Source organism: Monodelphis domestica, chromosome 5 (genome assembly GCF_027887165.1).
Source record: "Monodelphis domestica isolate mMonDom1 chromosome 5, mMonDom1.pri, whole genome shotgun sequence".
In the NCBI taxonomy this organism is placed as follows: Eukaryota; Metazoa; Chordata; class Mammalia; order Didelphimorphia; family Didelphidae; genus Monodelphis; species Monodelphis domestica.
Window position 1 is genome coordinate 287,352,664 of NC_077231.1, and position 18,710 is coordinate 287,371,373.

An 18,710-nucleotide genomic window follows, 5' to 3' on the forward strand; every position below is an offset into this window, starting at 1 on the left:
CTACTTTCATTTGGGATGGGAAATGGGAGGGATATTGGGGGAAACCACAGTGATATAAACAAAGAAGAACATCAATAGATATTATATTTGTTTATAAAGAGCATTATTGTCATGATCACAAACCAGCAAATAATGCAAGATCAACCAACCTTTCCTCGAGTAGCAGATTTATTCTGAAAGGCATCCCAAAGTGAATTCAAGAAAGGTGCATTGAGGTGAGATGGTTCCTTAATGGTTACATCCTTCAAGGTATTCAGGATATCTTCACTGTAAATCTCAAACTTGGGGGAAAATTTCTCCATGGCATTTGTCACTTGAAAGGCCACACTGACCTGAGTCTGGGATTTCACCACACAGCTCACCCCATTTAGGGAACTGATGGCACGTAACACATCCTTAAGATAAGTCTCCATCCAAGCCTGACCTTCAAATAAAGGCTGTCCTTTCTTCTGAGAGGAGATGTCAAAGCCCACAACCACATCCACAAAACAACCTAGACACAGAGGAAACAGGTCTCTTACTAAAATATAAATACAGATTGGAATTCGATCTCATACCTAACCACTGTTAAAGGGTTCTTTACTAACTGTGGCTGGATTTTTTATTTTTTACACAGAGTAGAAAGTGGGGAAAGAAGAGAAAATGCAATAAAACCAAGGAAGATATTAAGAATTCCTGTTAACATTTTAACCTTGCATGATTAATCTTCCATGTTATAAAATATATCATGAAATGGACACAGCATAATGTATTGGATAGAGAACTGACCTCAAGGTATTCTTCATCATCATCATCATCATGCAATTAATAAGTGCTCACTATGTACCAGGCACTGCATGTTAAGTACTAGGGTTAGAAAGACAAAACAACAGTCTTTGCCCTTGAAGAGCTCACAATCTAATGAAGGGATTTAACATGCAAACAGTCATGTACATTTGATATATATATATATACACACACACATATATATATATAGTGTAAATGGAAAGTCAACCTAGAAGGAAGGAACTGGCAGTGAGAAGGACTGCGAAAGAATTCTTGTAGATGGTAGATTTTGAAATTAATTTGAAGGAAGTCAAAAGGTAGGAATGAGAAGGAGCACGTAAGGCATGGAGTCAGCCAGTGCAAAGGCATGCAGCTGGAGATGAACCTTTGTCTAGTGTGGCCAAACAAGTAGGAGCATCTGCTTTTAATGGAATACTACCATGCTGTAAGAAGTGACGAACAGGTTAATGTTGGAAAAACATGGAAATTATGAAGAGTTAAATGGGAAAAACCAAAAGAACATTATATATAACAGCAGAAACATTTGAAGAATGAGTTGTCTATGTCCACCTCCAGACAGAGAACTGACAAATAAGACATATTTAATATCTACATGTAACTTTTTTGCCAAATGATGCCTTCTCTAATGGGGAGGAGAGGGAGGGAGTTAGATGAGTATTTTAATGTAACAAATAAATTTAAAAAATAAAGTGACAAAGCACACACACACACAAAAGTCTGGAACTTCTGAATTATGTGAAATAGAGTATACAAAGACTGGAAAGGCAGGAAGGGAATAGGTTGTAAAGCACTCTGCTACATGCTGGCTAAGGGACCCTGGGCAAGTCACTTAACCTCCTATACTTTAGTCATCTCTTTAAGACTAAAAACACAGAGTAGTCACCTACTCTAAGATGCAAAGTAGATTCAGACCCAAACATTGGTAAGGAAGTCATTAATCAGAAGCTGCCAAAACCCACGAGGAGGGAACAAATAGACATGGAATCAGGAAGATTCATCTTCCTGAGATCAAATCCTGCCCAAGACATGTATTAAGCTCTGTGACTCTAGGCAAGTCACTTTAGCCAGTTTGTTCCAGTTCCTCATCTGTAACATGAGCTGGAGAAGGAAATGGCAATTCATTCCAATATCTTTGCCAAGAAAACCCCAAATGGGGTCAGGAAGAGTTGGCCACAATTGAAAAATGACTGAAAAACCACAAAAAAACCCAATGAAATCACAGCTCTATTCTCTAACCTATGAAATCTGGAGAGATTTGTGTTCATGAAAGCCAAAAGCCTTTACTGTGCTTCTGGAGGAGATACTCCTGGTAATTTTTTGAATCTTAAGTGTATTTTGGTTGCAGAAATATTCCCAACTTAAAAGATGTCACTCATATTACTACACCTAGTTAACTGAGCTCATTCAATTAATACTGCACAACAACACCAATGGCAAAAAAAGAAAGTTGAATGGAAAAAAATCTTTAGGAGAAAACGGTAAATCACAGGGAACAGGCTTATTCTTTAAAGTTTAGGGTTTCAATAATGGAGGAAAAAACAGTAGAGATAGACTCTAATTGTCTCCCTTCCTTCTTATATCTACCCCACAAAGAAAAGATCACGGTAAAATAAAAGGCAGGCTCTCTCTCTCTCTCTCTCTCTCTCTCTCTCTCTCTCTCTCTCAGACAATGGATATGAAATGTTATGAGAATGAACTCAATTTGGTAAGTCTTAGAAGAAAAAAAGATTGGAACAACAGTTGATCTAACCATTCAAACAACCTAACCATGTTTGCTGCCAGAATTTCCCAGGGTCCAAGAGGGAATAAAAAGCAGAAGTTAGAGTCACCCTGACTTCTTCCCTCTTGTTAGGTTCAGTATTTCAGGTAGATGCCTGCCCCACCATTCTCTCATTAATACTCTGACTAAATCTAAGAACCGAGGGGAAAGAACAGCCAGAAGAGACCCAATGTTTTGGGCCAACCACTTAAATAAAAACATTAGAGGGGAAAAAAAGAAGAAAAGACATAGAGCCCATAAACACTTTGAAGAACTTGGCTAAAGAAATATCCTTGGGAGACGAGGAGGTAGGGGGAGAGTCTACTTTGTTTACACCAGCAATTGTGAATTGATATATTTCTTGGGAAACTTCCCACTTCCGAGACACTGAGTAGTTGCTAAGTTTTGCAAGCCTTATAAACTAATTTATCCTGGTAACTTGTCTCATGGGCCCCTTAATGTAACCAGCTAAGCAAAGGCAAAAATTCCAAAGGTACATTCTAGTACTGTATTTTCACAACCAGGTTTGAAGCAGAACAATGCATTATCAAAGCAAAAGAAAAGCTGATCTCTTTTGCCTGCTTCCATTTTTTTAATAGTCAAGAAGCACCCTGTTTAGATGATGAGAGGGAGAAGGAGAGGGAGAGAGGGAGAGAAAGAGAGAGAAGGCGAGAGAGATAGAGGGTAAGAGAGAAAGAAAGAGAAAATCAGAGAGAGAAGGAGGAAGAGATAGAGGGGGAAAGAGAAAGAGAGAGAGAGGAAAAAGAGAGAGAGAGAGAGGAAGGGAGAGAGGGAGGGAGAGAAAGAGAGGGAGAGAGAGAGAAAGAGAGGAAGAGAGAGAGAAAGAGAGGAAGAGAGAGAGGGAGAGGGAGAAGGAAAGGGAGAGGAAGAGAATGAAAATGGTATCAAAGGGATATCCAGCTGGAAATGTTCAAAAGATGCAAGAATGGAACTAAGGAGAAAGATCTAAGTTTGATATATAGAATAGTAAAAGAATCTGCATAGAAGACAATGACCAAACCTGTATCAGTTTATCAACATCATCACTAGGTTTTCTATATGGTCTTCTGGAATGGTGGGAACCAAAGATTTCATGACCCTGGGCCACTTTGATGATGGGCAACTATTATGGATAAGTGTGCCGGTCTTTGGACTGGACACTCCATTGTTGGGCTTATATTAGAAGCCTTCTTGCACTTGTAAGGAATCAGACTCCTAAGCCACTTCCTAGATATTTCTGCACCATAATGCCTCTGTTGCAGCCCTCGTCCTCATTTCCTTGCTGTACCTTTCCCTCTAGGTGTTATTTTTCCCCATTAGAACATAATCTCCTTGAGGGCAATAACCATTCTGCCTATTTATATTTGTGCCCATTTATATTTATATCCCCAATGTTTAGCACAGTGCCTGGCATTTAGTGAGTGCTTAACAAGTGTTTCCATCTTTCTGTCTATCTATCCAGACATCCATTCAGCATCTGCCTTCCCAGTTTTACAGAACCTATTAGAGTTTATGCTCCATTGGCATAGCCTTTAAATCACAGTCACTTTCATGCCACAAAAGAAACTAGGAGGGTTTCAGTAAAGTATGAGTTAGAAAAAATATGAGTGTTTTAGGAAGGCCATATCATTTTCACTTTTCATATTTTCATGTGTAGAACAGGTTCATTTGCAAAACAAACTTGAATATGTGTTAATATAGTTTATTTACTTTGCCACTAGGTGGTACTCTAATAGCTTACGGTTGAACTTCCTGTGGTGCCTTCAAGAGGAGTTCATGAAGACGTATGAAAAAAATGCAATATATTTTCATAAATTAATCAAGTCATTAATTAGCAAATCCTGTGATTTTATTACTAACTCTTTACTTTTTTTTTCTTTAAACCCTTACCTTCCATCTTAGAATCAAAACTGGATATGGGTTCCAAGGAAGAAGAGAGGTGAGAGCTAGGCAATGGGGGTTAAGTGACTTGCCCAGGATCACACAGCTAGGAAGTGTCTGAGGCTAGACTTGAACCCAGGACCTCCCAACTCTGGGCCTGACTCTCTATATACTGAGCCACTTTGCTTTCCCCCATTACTAACTCTTAATGCAAGCATTTGATCATCTCTGGTCAATCATACAAAGAAAACAAATCAAAGGGAAAAAAGAGATCAATCGCCCTATTTCCCTAATTGCATGATATCCAAGTAGAAATGGTATTTATAACAGAGATTGAGAGATGGAAGTGGTGTGTTGATATTCTTTCTCCCTGTTAATTTCTGCTTTCCTTTGAAGCTGTGAAGGAGCTCCATTCATGTTGATCTCCAGGCACCATCATGGCTGCTACAAATCTTGGGCATTCTTTATTACTGGAGTTAATCATAATGATAAGTAATTTCCTCATTACTCTAATGATTGTTTTCCATTAAATAAAAAAAAGCAGTTACTTTCATTCCTGGGTGGCCAAACTTCCTGATCTTAGTTCTCCCTAAGTGAGGATAGGATGACTTCTCCTCTGCTACATTGTTCAGTTAGTGGGAATGGGGTATGGGCTAGAAATGAAGAATCCTTGGATGTGCTTAAGGTAAAGGTTCTTAACCTCAGTTCTACAGATAGATCCTTAAAGGATCCAGAGATAGATTTCATGGGAACTTAGATGGGGGGGGAAATTACAGTTTCCCCTAACCTTTCATTGAAATTTGACAGTTTCTTTTATTATAGGGAAGGGAAAGGGGAAAGGCAGGAAAGGGGGGAAGAGGGAAGGGGAAAAGAAGAAGGGGAAGGGGAAGGGAGAAAAGGAGAAAGAAGGAAGAAAGGGGGAAGGGGGAAGGAGGGGGGGGAAAGGAAGGGAAAAGTATTTATTAATCATCTACTATGTGCAAGGCATGGAGAGGAACACTTTACCAATATGAAATTTCATTCGTTAAGGCTCATAAATCTTTACCTAATGTATTCATGCCTATCTACTCAATTTGCTCTCTCATCTATTGCTTGGCTATAGTAAACAACAATTTTCAAACAATGAGCACCAATTTAGTAAGCCAGGGCTTTTATGGCAACCAAAAGCTATCAAAGATTTTAATATTAGTAGACTCTTTACTAAATCTAATTCTTACAAAAACATTTGAATATTAACCACTGCCGTTTGAAAGGTTACTATGACCTTCTTAAGGGAAGGACCTAGAACTCTCCTAGAACCCAGTACAATGTCTTGTACATAAGAGTTTATTAATGTTTGCTGAATGAATAATAACTGTGCTTTCCCCCCACATTATGTCCAAAGAAAAGCAGTCAGAAAGATGAAGTAAAGAAAAATGTCCTGACTCCAAATTTCTCACATTTACATAGAAAAGATCTTTGTAATTTCAAATTCAAAATTCACCTGCATGCATCATTAGAAAGCACTGGGATGACCAGAACAATCTGGCATACTGGGGACCAAAGATGCAAGGGAAGGAGTTTAGGCACATGAGTTTGGGGAACAGAAGAGGAAAATAAGCAGCAGGCCAAATACTAGTTCAAAGGTTACTTACTGCTTCTTCCATGTGGTGTGCAGATGTTGCGGACTATTCTTTTTTTGATCTTTTTCAGCTCATCAAAGTTATCGATTGTTAGTTTTTTGTCTGATGTTCCAGATATCTGAATAAGTTGCTGCTCATCCACGTCGCCAATGCCCAAAGAATATATGTCAATTCCTTTCCTTCTCAGGTCTTCGGCAGCCTTGGCCACTTCATCTTGGGACTGGCCATCAGTGAGAACCAGTAAAACTTGCTGGATACCCACATTTATTCTGCTGCCCATCTCTGGTCGGAAATATTGTTCCACTTGTTTCAGTGCAGCACCAATGTGGGTATTTCCAAAGACCTGTTGAGTCATTTCAATTTGAGTGGAAACCTCCCCCTCACTGGTGAATGACCCCAGGAAAAACTCAGCCCGGTAGACATGACTGAACTGAGCCAGTCCGATGTGCACTCTGCTAGGTCCGATGTCAAAATCATCCACTACGGACACTAGAAAATCCTTCATCTTCTTGAAGTTTTCTGGATATATGCTATTAGAACCATCAAGGAGGAAAACAAGATCTGCCTTTTCCATTTTACATTCTGAAGGGGGAAAAATAAAATTGTTATGCTACTTTCATGGTTTAAAAAGTGGATTGGAGAACTTTAAAAAAACAACAACTTTTAGTCGAATTTAGAAAGCTTGCATTGTTGAATTAATCAGCAATTACAAATATGGATAACACACAGCTGAGCCACTTATGGAATATTGAAGCACTTATGGAGTGTTGAAAGAATGATCTCAACCTACTCTTAATGTTCCCAGTGCCATTTTCCATGACTCCCATAACTGGAGTGAATTGTGATGGCAATCTGCTCCCCTTTCTAATGCCCATCTTTGTCTATTCCAAAACAGCTAGTGGAAGCTGGGAAGAACCAAAGGCATGTGTATGCATGTATGATTAGCCCTGGCCCACCCTGGCTTTTGTTTTCTGTATATCCTGCCATCATAAGAGATTTTCAAATCCTAAACTAGGACTGGCTTTCAAAGGTCAGACTTTTGGTCCCCAAGGGATCCACAAAATGTTTTCAGCTCATATTCTAGTTCAGTTGAGAAAATGCTTCCTTTTTTTTTAAACATGGACAAAAATTGGTGAGACAAATTCATGAGAGTGAGGGTTGGGTACAGTATATGCTTCACCTCTAATTAGCACCCTCCTTCTCCATTCAAATTCATCAGTGATTGAAAACCACTGACCTCAATTGGATGATTTCCATTTTGGAATGAGAACAGAGTAAAGATATTGATTTGATTGTCAATCCCTTAAGCATTCTAGTTATCCAGATAGAGAACTGAGTTGCTGATTAGCTAAGAGATGAAAAAGAAATGGTATAGAGTCAATCTGGGAACTTGTTAACTCATTAAAATCTTTAGTTTGGATTTTGATTAAGGAAATCATGTGCCCATCATGAAAAGCAACATGGTACATGACCAGAGAACTGGCCTTAAAGCCAATAAAACTCTAGTATATATCTTGCCTCTGACACAGCTATCTGTTGTGTCTGACCCTACATATGTCACATAGTCTTTCAGCATCCTACGCAACTAAGACTAAACTTCAGAGAAGGTGCCAACCAACATTAGCAGAATAAGTTTCCTCACCTGGGAACTCCATAGATCTATGGTCCAATTCCTATCTCCTCTGAGCCTACATTATAGAATGTCTTCCTGATAAAGAAGGACTTTTGAAATTAAAATATAATATCATCTTCAGTAGGCTGAAAATATTGGCATAGTGCAGGGTGAGGAAGCAATTTATTAGCCTTAGATAGAACTCTACAAAGGAGCTCGTTTCCCTTATGTTTGTGAAGAACTTAGCCTAAGCATCACATTTAAAAAAAATATGAAGGGGATTGACATCCAGTCCTAAATAAGTAAAATAACATGCTGTATGGGCACCCATGCTCACACCCGGACACACACGTGTCCCTGCACACTAGTATTATTTCCTTGTACCTTAATCCCCATAAGAGAAAAAAAGACACCAACCTTAAGACCCTTGTGCCATTAGGAACAAGAAGGTGAGGTATACTCTGCTGTGACCCTTCCCTCTCTCCATACATACACTATTTGGTGTTCTGGAGCCAGCTCAAACTAGCCACTGAGGTGATTGTTAATTTTTCTTTGTGAGCATTTACACCTCTGAAATCTGTGCAATAAATCAAGGCTTGATTTAACGATCTTAATTGATGGTTTAAACTTAAGAAAGTGAGGACGAAAATGTAACCATCCAGATTAAACTTAAAAGGGTGTATGCATACATAGTTTGGTTTGGTTTCTACCTAGAGAGTTAAAGCTGATTGTTAAACATTTATCAATATACATACCCCAGAGAATCATTCTAACCTTTAGGGAACAGAAATAATTCACAAAATAGTGGAAAATATCTAGAAATCAGAATGGTTTAGAAAAGCACCAATCAAAACAGGGGAATCCTAACTTAAAAACAGTTTATTTGGAAAAGACTTGGGGTTTGTGTTGACTGCAAAGTGGGCTGATAATATGAAGCCAAGAAAACTGAGTTAATTATTCTGCTGTGTTCAGCTCTGGTTAAACCACATTTTCAGTGTTGTATTAAATTCTGAGCACCACATTGTAAAAGGAACAATGCCAAATGGGAGTGTGTCCAGGGGAGGATAACCAGAAACAAATATTTAGAAATCATGTTGTACAAGGAATAGCTTAAGGAAAAACAATTTAGTCTGGAAGAGAGAAAAGGTACAGCCACCATCTTCAGAACAAGTTCTGAGCAGTGGAAGTCACAGGAAGGAAACTTTCAGCATGATTTAAGACTTTTAAAGTCTTAGAGTTTTTCCAAAATAGAATGGCTGACATTCAGGGCAATGAGCCTGAGAATCATCTGTCATTGCCACTGCAGAAAGTAGCTGACATACTTGAGAATCTGTTCTCCAGATCTCCAGAGGTCTCCAAGAGAAATACTCATCATTCAACTTTGACACTGAACATGTGCTCTGTGGCAGGAGCTCCAACTAGATGACCTCTAAGGTCTAGGATTCCATGATTCTGTGTATTATGCCACCTGCCTCCTGATGGAGAACCAATAGACTCGAGATGCAGAATGAGATATACATTTTGGACAGCCAATCCAGGAATTTGTTTAGCTTGATTCTACATAGTTACTATAAGGGCTTTGGTTTTTCATATTTTTTTTTCTCCAGTGGGGAAAGTCAAGTGTATGTACACATGTGATGGGGAATAAGGTAAGGGGAAGAGGTAAGAGAAGTCAACATCATGATTCTTCCATTTTCCCTAGACAAGAAGAACCCTCCATCCAATGAAATCCACTGCCATTTTGTTTTCCTGGCTAATCCTATAACAGAAACTCAATTGTATACTCTTACCTACTTTGGAAGGACCACAAATACTGTCTGACACATTTTGGAAGATTCCCTTCAGGCCCCCAAAAGTCTCCACAAAGAAATACTTGTCAGTTGAACCTGCCATTGCCAAAAGTTCTTCAGTATTCGCTCCTGCAATTCCTACGGCCAGGATGAGAATGCCTTTGTCCCTTAAAGCTTTGGCTGTAGCATTGAGTTGGTTGGCGTCGTGGGATTCGCCATCTGTGATCACGATGAGGACCTGGGGCACTTTTTGGTTTATGCGGCTGCCCCGTGCCTCAGTGAACATGTGCTCTGAGAAGGCAAGGGCTTTGGCTGTGTATGTATCTCCTCCTTTTGGGGAATCATTCTGGAGAAGTGAAATGACTTTGGACCTAGTGTCAAACTCATCGAGATAAAAAAGAATCGTAGGATCATAGGAGTATTTTAAGGCTCCAAACCGAACTCGGTCCTTGGCAACATCAGCTTTTTTCACCAGCTTGATCATGAACTCTTTCATAATGTTGTATTCATTGTAGTCTATACTGCCAGAGCTATCAATGACAAACACTATGTCTAAAACTTCTATCTGTTTGCATTCTGAAAGAGAAATGGGAAGGAAAACAATGATGTAAATGATTAATATTACTTGCTGAAGCCTCATCATGCCCCTTCCTCCTCCCCTTTCCAGCATCCCTTTATGTGTTGTCTTCTTCCTTTAAAAAATAAACTCTTACTGATGCAAAGTGAATTGAGCAGAACCAGAAGAACTTTGTACAAAGTAACATCAATATTTTTATGAACTGTGAATGTCCTAGTTATTCACAGCAAAAAAGTGATCCAAGACAATCTCAGAAACTCATGATGAAAAAGGCCATCTGCCTTCAGAGAATTGATGGCATCTGAATGCAGACCAAAACATACTATCTTTCCTTTTCTTTTTTGTTTGAGATCTCATCCACAAAATGACCACTATGGAAAAACATTTAATATGATTGGACATGTAAAATCTCTTATTAGATGCTTACTGTCTTAGAGAGAGTAGGGGTAAAAGGATTGAGAGAGGGAGTGGGGAAGGAAAGAGAGAACCTGAAACTCAAAACTTTTTTTAAAAAATGAATGCCAAAATGTTATTTTTATATTAAATGCTAAGTTAATGCTAAATATTAAATGCTAAAAAGGCAATGGAAGAAGATTAAAATATTTTTGTAAAATTTTAAATAAAATTTAAGCTTTGTGAAGGCAGAGAATGTCTTGATTGTTTTTATATGTATGGCTAGTGCTTAACCCAGACCCTGGAAAATAGTAAGCGCATAATAAATCATTTATCTGGCTAAATGCTTTTATCTATTATAGGCCACCTAAAAGTTCTTTTCTTCATTTTATTTTTGCTAACTTTTTCTAGAACCTGGGATTCAAGCAGTATGTCTTATTGTGGACTCCCTCCCTTCCTTTGGACAATGGTGACAAATACACAGAAATCCTCTTTATTTAGCACGTTTTCAGGGCAAAGATTAGTCCTAGAAATAGCAGAAGTAAATAAGGAATAAAACTATAAATGGAATTTTGGCTTTACTAAATAAAAATTTATTGGAATTTTCCATGTATAAACAGTTCCTTGTCCATTGTGCAATGTGTGAACTTGAGATCTTACTCTCATGATAAACTTTGGGGAGAATGCCCAAATGAAAATGAACTTGATGACATTTTTTCACAAGCCTACATTTTCTCTCTGATTTTACGGAAAAAAAATTTTTTCCATTAAGATAATTCAGTTTTCCATAAAAATCCAGTTTTAAAGACTGAACGTCATCATCAAAATGGACCCATTTCTTGCTTGGCCCCTAACATGGGGCTCCTATCAACTTTTCTATAATTAGATCATCTCCAATGAAAATTAGAGTAGCAAAGATGCAAGTAGAAGTCATTTGTGGGTCTCAAACTAGAGAAGTATGGATCCCCATCATGTTATTGTTCTGTGAACCTTTTTCAACAACAGTCAAAAATATGTTGTGAACCTCCAAACTAATTTAATAAATGACTGATATATTTAGGCAATTATATTCTGCTTAAGGTACCATTGGAGAATTTTTAGCACCCATCCCTCAAACTTCTGTCACCAAACCCTAAAGGGGGGCTTCATGAGTCACATGAATGATAACCATTGGAATAGAATATTCCAAAACTTAACTAATTCACCCAAAAGAACTTCAATGCAACTGAGTGCCCTCAGAAAGGGCCAAATTGCTAGTTCATGTCTCTTGCCTGATATGCTATCAGCACTAATGAAAATATGCTGATGGCTGGGCATAGATTGAACAAGGTCTCCAATCCCAGGGGTCTAGGATTATACAGGTTTGCCCAAATTTGCCTAACATTTGCATACTTCACAGTTTTCATAGTACTTTCATTTGGCAAAGACATTGTTAGAGCAAAATGTAAAATTTAAATGAAACAAAGAGAAAAAGAATCATGTTATTCAGATTCTTTAAAATATATGGGATCAATTACACTAGTTAGTGATAACTATGGCAACGAAACAGAAGTAATGGTGGACAATGGATGGAGAACTGGCCTCAGGGTCAAAAAGGCTGAGTTCAAGTCCTGTCTCTGACATTTACTGGCTGTGTGACCCTGGGCAAGTCACTTCTTCTCTTGCTGTACCAGGTAACTCCACAAGATTATTAGTTAGAGTATAGGGGTTCAGCTGTATTGGGAGAGTTTCTTCACTGGGAATTTATCATACCAATGAAATAATAGGTTGAGACTCCCCCAAAACACCAATGGGAAAGGGCTTTAGATAAACAGTTTAGAATTCGCTATTTAACAGCAGGTTATACTGTTGAATAAAATACTATTCAAATAAAAACAAAAAATTATTTCTGAGGTCCAAAGAATGATTAGTCCAAACATTACTTGTTTGTAGCTAAATAGTAAAAAGGTTTAATAGAATGAATGCTGGGCTTAGAGTCAGGAGAGAGCTGGGTTTAAATTTCATCTCTGATTTATTTTATCTTTCTCTACATCACACACTGTATGACCCAGTCCCAATAGCCTATCTTCTGTCCCCAAAATAGAACATTCCACATTCCATTTCTCATCACCATGTCTCTGCCCAAGCTGCTCCCTCGGGTCTGGAATGCATTCCCTCCTAACCTCTGCTTCTTAGAATTTGTAGGCAACTGCTGAGCTCAGCTCAAGAGCCATAAAGCCTTTCCTGGTCACCTCAAATTCTTATTATTTCTCTCCCAATAAAACCACCTTAAAGTTTTATTCACATATGTGCATATTGTCTCCCCAAGATACTAAAGGACAACGATGTTTTGTCTTGGTATCTCCAGCATCTGGCACAGTGTTTGGCACAGAGTGGTCAATAAAACCTCACTGACCAACTGATGATGCAACAATGGGCAAGTCACACTCTTTCTTGGTCTTAGTTTCCTCATCTGTAAAATAGGGATAAAACTACTTATAGTCCTTAGCTCATAGGGTTGTTGTGAAAAGCCAATGAGATCAAGGATATATAAAGTTCTTGATTAAACTTAAAGTATTATATAAGTTTTAGCCACCATTATTGATAGCATCTGGGCAATATATGGGATATGATCTTGGAATGTGCTATAGGAGATCTGACCCATTGGAGGAGACTAGTGCAAGGAGCTGGGAAAAATTGCTTACCTTCCCGGGGGTTACATATGCCAAAAACGAGGTCATCTTCTATGTGCTTAAGAATATCAAAAGTCTCAACATAAAAAATCATTTCAGGTTTCCCACTGATTTCCACTAGTTGGGTTTCATTTGCGCCATACACTCCCACGGAGTAGATAATTACGCCATCTTGCCGAAGAGCCATAGCTGGGTCCTTGACTGGATCCTGTGATTCTCCATCTGTGATGAGGATGAGAAACTTTCTGACACCGGGACGTGCCCCCTTGGAGGGATGGAAATAGTCAGACACAAACTTCAGGGCACTTCCCGTCAGGGTCTCCCTGTCTATGTTAGACATTCTGTCTATCGCATCAAAAATTTCATGTTGGGTCCAATACCTATTGAGCTGAAATTCTTCTTTGTTCACGTCACTGAATTGGACAATGCCAACTTGTACTTGGTCTTCTCCAATCTGAGACTTGTTCACCAGGTTTTTCATAAATGTTTTCATTTTCCCAAAATTTTCAAGTCCTATGCTTCTAGAACTATCCACCAGAAACATGACATCAGCTTTCACGTCTTTACAAGCTGCGTGAGACAAAAATAAGGATGTTGATCCAAGTTGGCAAAAATGTTAAAATACAAATACAAAATAGGGAGGATGATGAATCCAATTGTGTTCAAGTTCAAATGCCATGTGCCTGACAATTAGTCAAATATTAAGCAAAGAAAATATCAAAGATCAGGGAGGCAGGAACATTTTAAAAGTAGTTTCCTTTGGTGTGTTAAAGTGTTGCTATAAGGATATAGTATGGTCTAACAGAACGTATACTGACTCTGGAGTCAAGTAGATCCATACAGTCTGTGTACCTTTAGGTAAGTCTCAAACCAACCTGGGACTCCAATCCCTTCTCTGTAAAATAAAAGCCCCTATATCTGTCCCAGTTATAGATTTATGATCCTATGAAAATGTATAAAAGAGGTGCAACTAGGTGGTTCAGTGGATAGAGGACAGCCTGGGTTCCTATCTGGCCTCAGACACTTCCTAGCTGTGTGACCCTGGGCAAGTCACTTAACCCCAATAGCCTAAACTTTACTGCTTGGAATTGATACTTAGTATTGATTCTAAGACAGAAGGTAAGAGGAAGGGAGGAAAGGAGGAAGGAAAGAAAATGTATAGGAAAATAAATTAATTATAACAAAGGCAAATACTCCTCTGTATTGGTTTTCTTTCAAAATGCTACTCCTATGATTAAATGAGATAGACTTTGCCAATAATAGCAACAGAATGATCCAAGACAATTTTGAGGACTCATGAAAAAGAATGCTATACAACTCCCAAAGAAAGAACTGTGGGAGTAGAAATACAGATGAAAAAATGATGTATCACTTGTTTATTTGGGTATCTGATTTGGGGGTTTGATTTTATAAGATTATTCACTTACAAATATGAATAATATGGAAATAGGAATTGCTTGTCAACTCTGGGAGGTGGGAGAGAGAGAGACATAACATGAATAATGTAACTTTGGAAAACTTATGTCTAAATTCATTATGGGAATAAAATGAAGAAAAAATTTAATTTAAAAAATTATTTGATTTAAAAAAATGTTGTTCCCACAGAGTCCCATCTAGCATGATGGGCAGGAATCTGTGCAATAAGTCAACATGGGGAAGTTTTCCCACAGATGCCAGATAAAAACAGAATTCCCACTCTTCTGACATAAAAAGGAACAATACTTGCTTTTCAATTTAATTTGTTTCTGAAAACATGAGGATGAAAATTCCTACATCACCAATAGAGAGTCTGGAACCCTGATAGCATTTAATAAGTGCTTGTTTATGGACTGATTGTTTGATACAGTAAGAATACACATGAATACAAATTCTGTCACCCTCCTTCTCTTCCAAAAAAAAAAATCAATGCCAAGTACTTCAGGAAAAATGCTCCTCTTACCTTCTTTGGAACAGATTCCTTGAACAACTTGATTTTTTATGTCTTTCAAAGAATCAAAGTTATACACATAATAAACTCTCTTTTCAGTTCCTGCAATTTCTAGCAACTGGGTTCGGTTTGCTTCCTTGACGCCAATGGCATACACATTGATATTCTCATCCTTGAGTTTTTTGGCAGGCTCCAAGACATTGTCATCCGACATTCCATCTGTCAGTACAATCAGGTGACATGGCACTTTGTTCCCTCTCTGAGTCTTTGCTCTTTGTAGAAGCCCAAGAGTGAAATCCAGCGCTGCACCTGTATTGGTGTTGCCGCCCAACTGCCAGATGTTGTCAATAGCCTTTCCCAAATCGTTTTTGTTTGAGTATTTGTTAATCTCAAATTCCAGTTCCTGAATGTGTGAATACTGAACAGCTCCAACTCTGACTTTATAGGGTGCTATGGTGAACATTTCTATCACTTCTGACAGAAATGCTTTCATTTCTTGGAAGTCTGTTGGGTAGATACTTCCTGAGCCATCGATGAGTAAATAGATGTCGGCTTCTTCAGTTTCTACACAACCTGTAACAGAATAAAAGTGAAATACAATGTTAAGGCAATTGAGGGAAAAAAGAAAAGGTAGAGACTGTGGGAAGTGGAGATGGATGAGCCTTTTTAAGACAGAAAAATGAAAAAAAAATTCTTTGGCCTTTAAGGAAATGCTTTACAATACCAAAGATTAAAAATGAATCTCTTAGAATTTTTCAATCCAGTCAGAAACAAATTATCCCGTTACTATAGAATCATTTGGGTATCTTATGGCCATGAATTACCAGCTAGATCAATATAGAGGTGCATAAAAAGTAGAAAAGATGTTTGGACATTGAAAAGTTAGGATTAAATCAATAGTTTTCTAACTGCCTCACTGGAGAGACACAGGTTTTCTTTAGGAAAATTAAAGACATTACTATGTAAAGCCTAACATTTAAAAGCATAGATTTGATCATGTCACTTCTTGTTTGATCCAGTCAACCACCTTTGATGGTTCCCCATTATACAATGACAGAAGGATTTTTAATGACTTGGTGTCAACCTGCCTTTATGGTCTTCCCTTTTTCTATTTCCTATCTCCAATTTTATACTTTAAAGCAAACTGGTCAAAACATCCTCCTGTTTTCCATCTCTATGTGTTTATTTACTTTCTTCTCTCCACTGGAATCACTTCTTCCCCTTTCCCTTATGTCCCCTCTCCCTAGTTCCCCACCATCTAATAACAATCCATCCTTCAAAGCCCATTTCAAAATACCATATTTCCCATGAACTCTTTCATGAGGTCCCTTCTCTGAACCTTCGTAACCCTTCATTCCTCTCCTGTTGTACTTTCATATTATACCTTGTATTAGAGAGGCAGTTTGGTATAGTAGAAGACTGGATTTGGCATCAAGAAGAAAGAATTCTGCTTGACTGCAACCTCAGATACTTGCTAGCTGTGATCTGGAAAAATCACTCAACCTGTTTCAGCTTTAATTTCTTTACCTGTAAATGGCGACGATAATGGCAGTGCCCATCTCACAGGGCTTGATGTGAAGATGGAATGGGATAATATATTTAAAGCACTTTGCAAATGTCGAATAACTAGAAAAATGTTGGCGACCACTATTATTACCATGTGTGATTTGTATACATGCTTCATCTTTCTTACTTTGGCTATATGCTCCTTCTGATCAGACACCACATCTTCTCAGTGCCCTCCACTGTACTCTACAGCTTTCTTGGTCTTCCTTATAGGCAACACTTCATCACCCATGTCTACCACTTTGCATGGGCTATTCCCCATAATTGTAATGCACACCTTTTCTGCTGTCACTTCTTAGAACAAAAAAACATTTAAATCCTTACTATATGCCTTAGAATACTAAGTCTCCATTCCAAGGCAGAAGAGAGGTAAGGGCAAGGCAATTCAGGTAAAGTGACTTGTCCAGGACTACATAGCTAGGAAATGTCTGAGGCCAGATTTGAACCCAGGATCTCCTGATTTCAGGCCTGACTCTCTATACCCTGAGCCACCTAGCTGCCCCCTAAAGACTTCATTTTTTTCACAGCTCTCCCTTCCCTTCACCAGTTACTAGTTCTTTCCCCATAAAGTTGCCTTGCATTTCTTTTGCATGAATTTATACTTGAGGTGGTGTTTCCTCCTACAGAATGTAAATTCCTTAAAGGCAAGAACTAGATCACATTTACCTTCCTGTACCTAGCACAGTGCTTCCACATGATAGGCACTCGATAAAGGCACTTGTTGATTGATTAACTTCATATTCATTGGTTAAATAAATGTTGAATAACTTGTTGGTATACTGAAGTAAGTGGCAATTGTGGCAGTGGGTGCATCTCTCTTTACTTGCTAATGTCTCCACACAGCTATTACTCTGCTAGTTAGAGTAATCTATGAACCCCTAAGACTTTGGTGCAGTGATTCCTGTCCTTTCTCCCACCCATCCCTAGATATTTATGTCCTACGTGCTCTGTTTGACCATTATGTACTTTTTAATCTTCTCAAAAAAAACCCACATAAATGTCTTTGACAAACAATCCCTACAGGGTGAAAATTTAATCACACTGGCCCTTCCCATCAAACTGATTTCTCTTTTCTCAAATAGCATCATATTCCCTGATAAGTCTATCAATTAGCAATTAGGGATAGGGAAAGAGAAAAGGAAAGAGAAAAATGAAAGGAGGGAAAAGAAAAGGCAGGAACTGGAGGTAGAGGGGAAAGATGAAAAAGAGGAGAGAATGGTCAGAAGGGATAATGGAGAAAGGCACTCTGGAAGAGTCTGCATCCTTTTGGGGAGAGGGATGAACCTTTAAAGTCATAGAAAAAAGAATTGGAGGGCAGAGTCAAGATGGCGGTGTAGAGGCAGCAAAAGTTCAGATCTCTGAAAACCCTTCCTCACCTATTAAAAACCAAATGCTCCTACAGGACTGAAAACCAAATCTAACAATAGGACAGAGCTAAGGAACCCTCCTGCTGGATTCAACTTAAAACATAAGCTCCCAAAAATCCTGAATTCGAGAACACTCCAGTTTAAGGGGAAGGAAGAAGGAAGGTACTAGGACCTCTCCCCCCTCTAAAGTACTGAACTTCCAACAATGGCTGGAATCTCTAGGCAGGCAAGGGTGCTAGCCTGGAAGGTGTAGCTTGTGGGCAAAGCTGTGCCAGGTTCAGGGCCAGGTGGTGGGGAGGTAGCTGGAGGAGAAGCTCAGAGAAGGCAGTCCAATCACAGCCAAGACACTCCATATTGCCCCCCCCCAAGGTTTTGGCCTCAGGACACATCCAGCTCTGCAAGAAAAACTCCACCCACCCTGACTTAATCTTATCAAGCCTTCAGAGGGCAGGGAAGCTCAAGCTCCAATATCCCTGCCCTACAGACTACTCTCATAGTCTTGCTGATCAAGCTCCAAGAATGAAGGCTGCAACTACTACAGAACACCTTAATAACAAGGTGGGAAGCCCAGCTCCATTTCAGTTCTGCTGACAGCCAGGGAAGATCTGACATCAGGACTCAACATGACCAATCGGCAGAGCAGAGAAGAAGTACCTTCAGGACAGAAAAGCCCAAATCCCACAGATCCAACACATAATGAGAGGAGCAAGACTACAGGCAACTACAGAGAGCAAAGAAGAGGCAAATATTAGCAAACA

The 18,710-nt window shown here is 38.8% G+C and overlaps 1 protein-coding gene across 1 annotated transcript in view; it reads right to left on the reverse strand.

Moving 5' to 3' along the window:
- Positions 1-18,710, reverse strand: part of COL6A6 (collagen type VI alpha 6 chain) — a 157,307-nt gene that overhangs the window by 92,153 nt on the left and 46,444 nt on the right. Inside the window, exons 5-9 of the mRNA XM_056800677.1 lie at positions 15,032-15,592; positions 13,105-13,662; positions 9,451-10,026; positions 6,061-6,630; positions 150-493 (exon numbers count right to left, since the gene is read on the reverse strand). Of these exons, the coding sequence (XP_056656655.1) occupies positions 150-493; positions 6,061-6,630; positions 9,451-10,026; positions 13,105-13,662; positions 15,032-15,592 (2,609 nt within the window). The remainder of the gene's footprint in view (positions 1-149; positions 494-6,060; positions 6,631-9,450; positions 10,027-13,104; positions 13,663-15,031; positions 15,593-18,710) is intronic.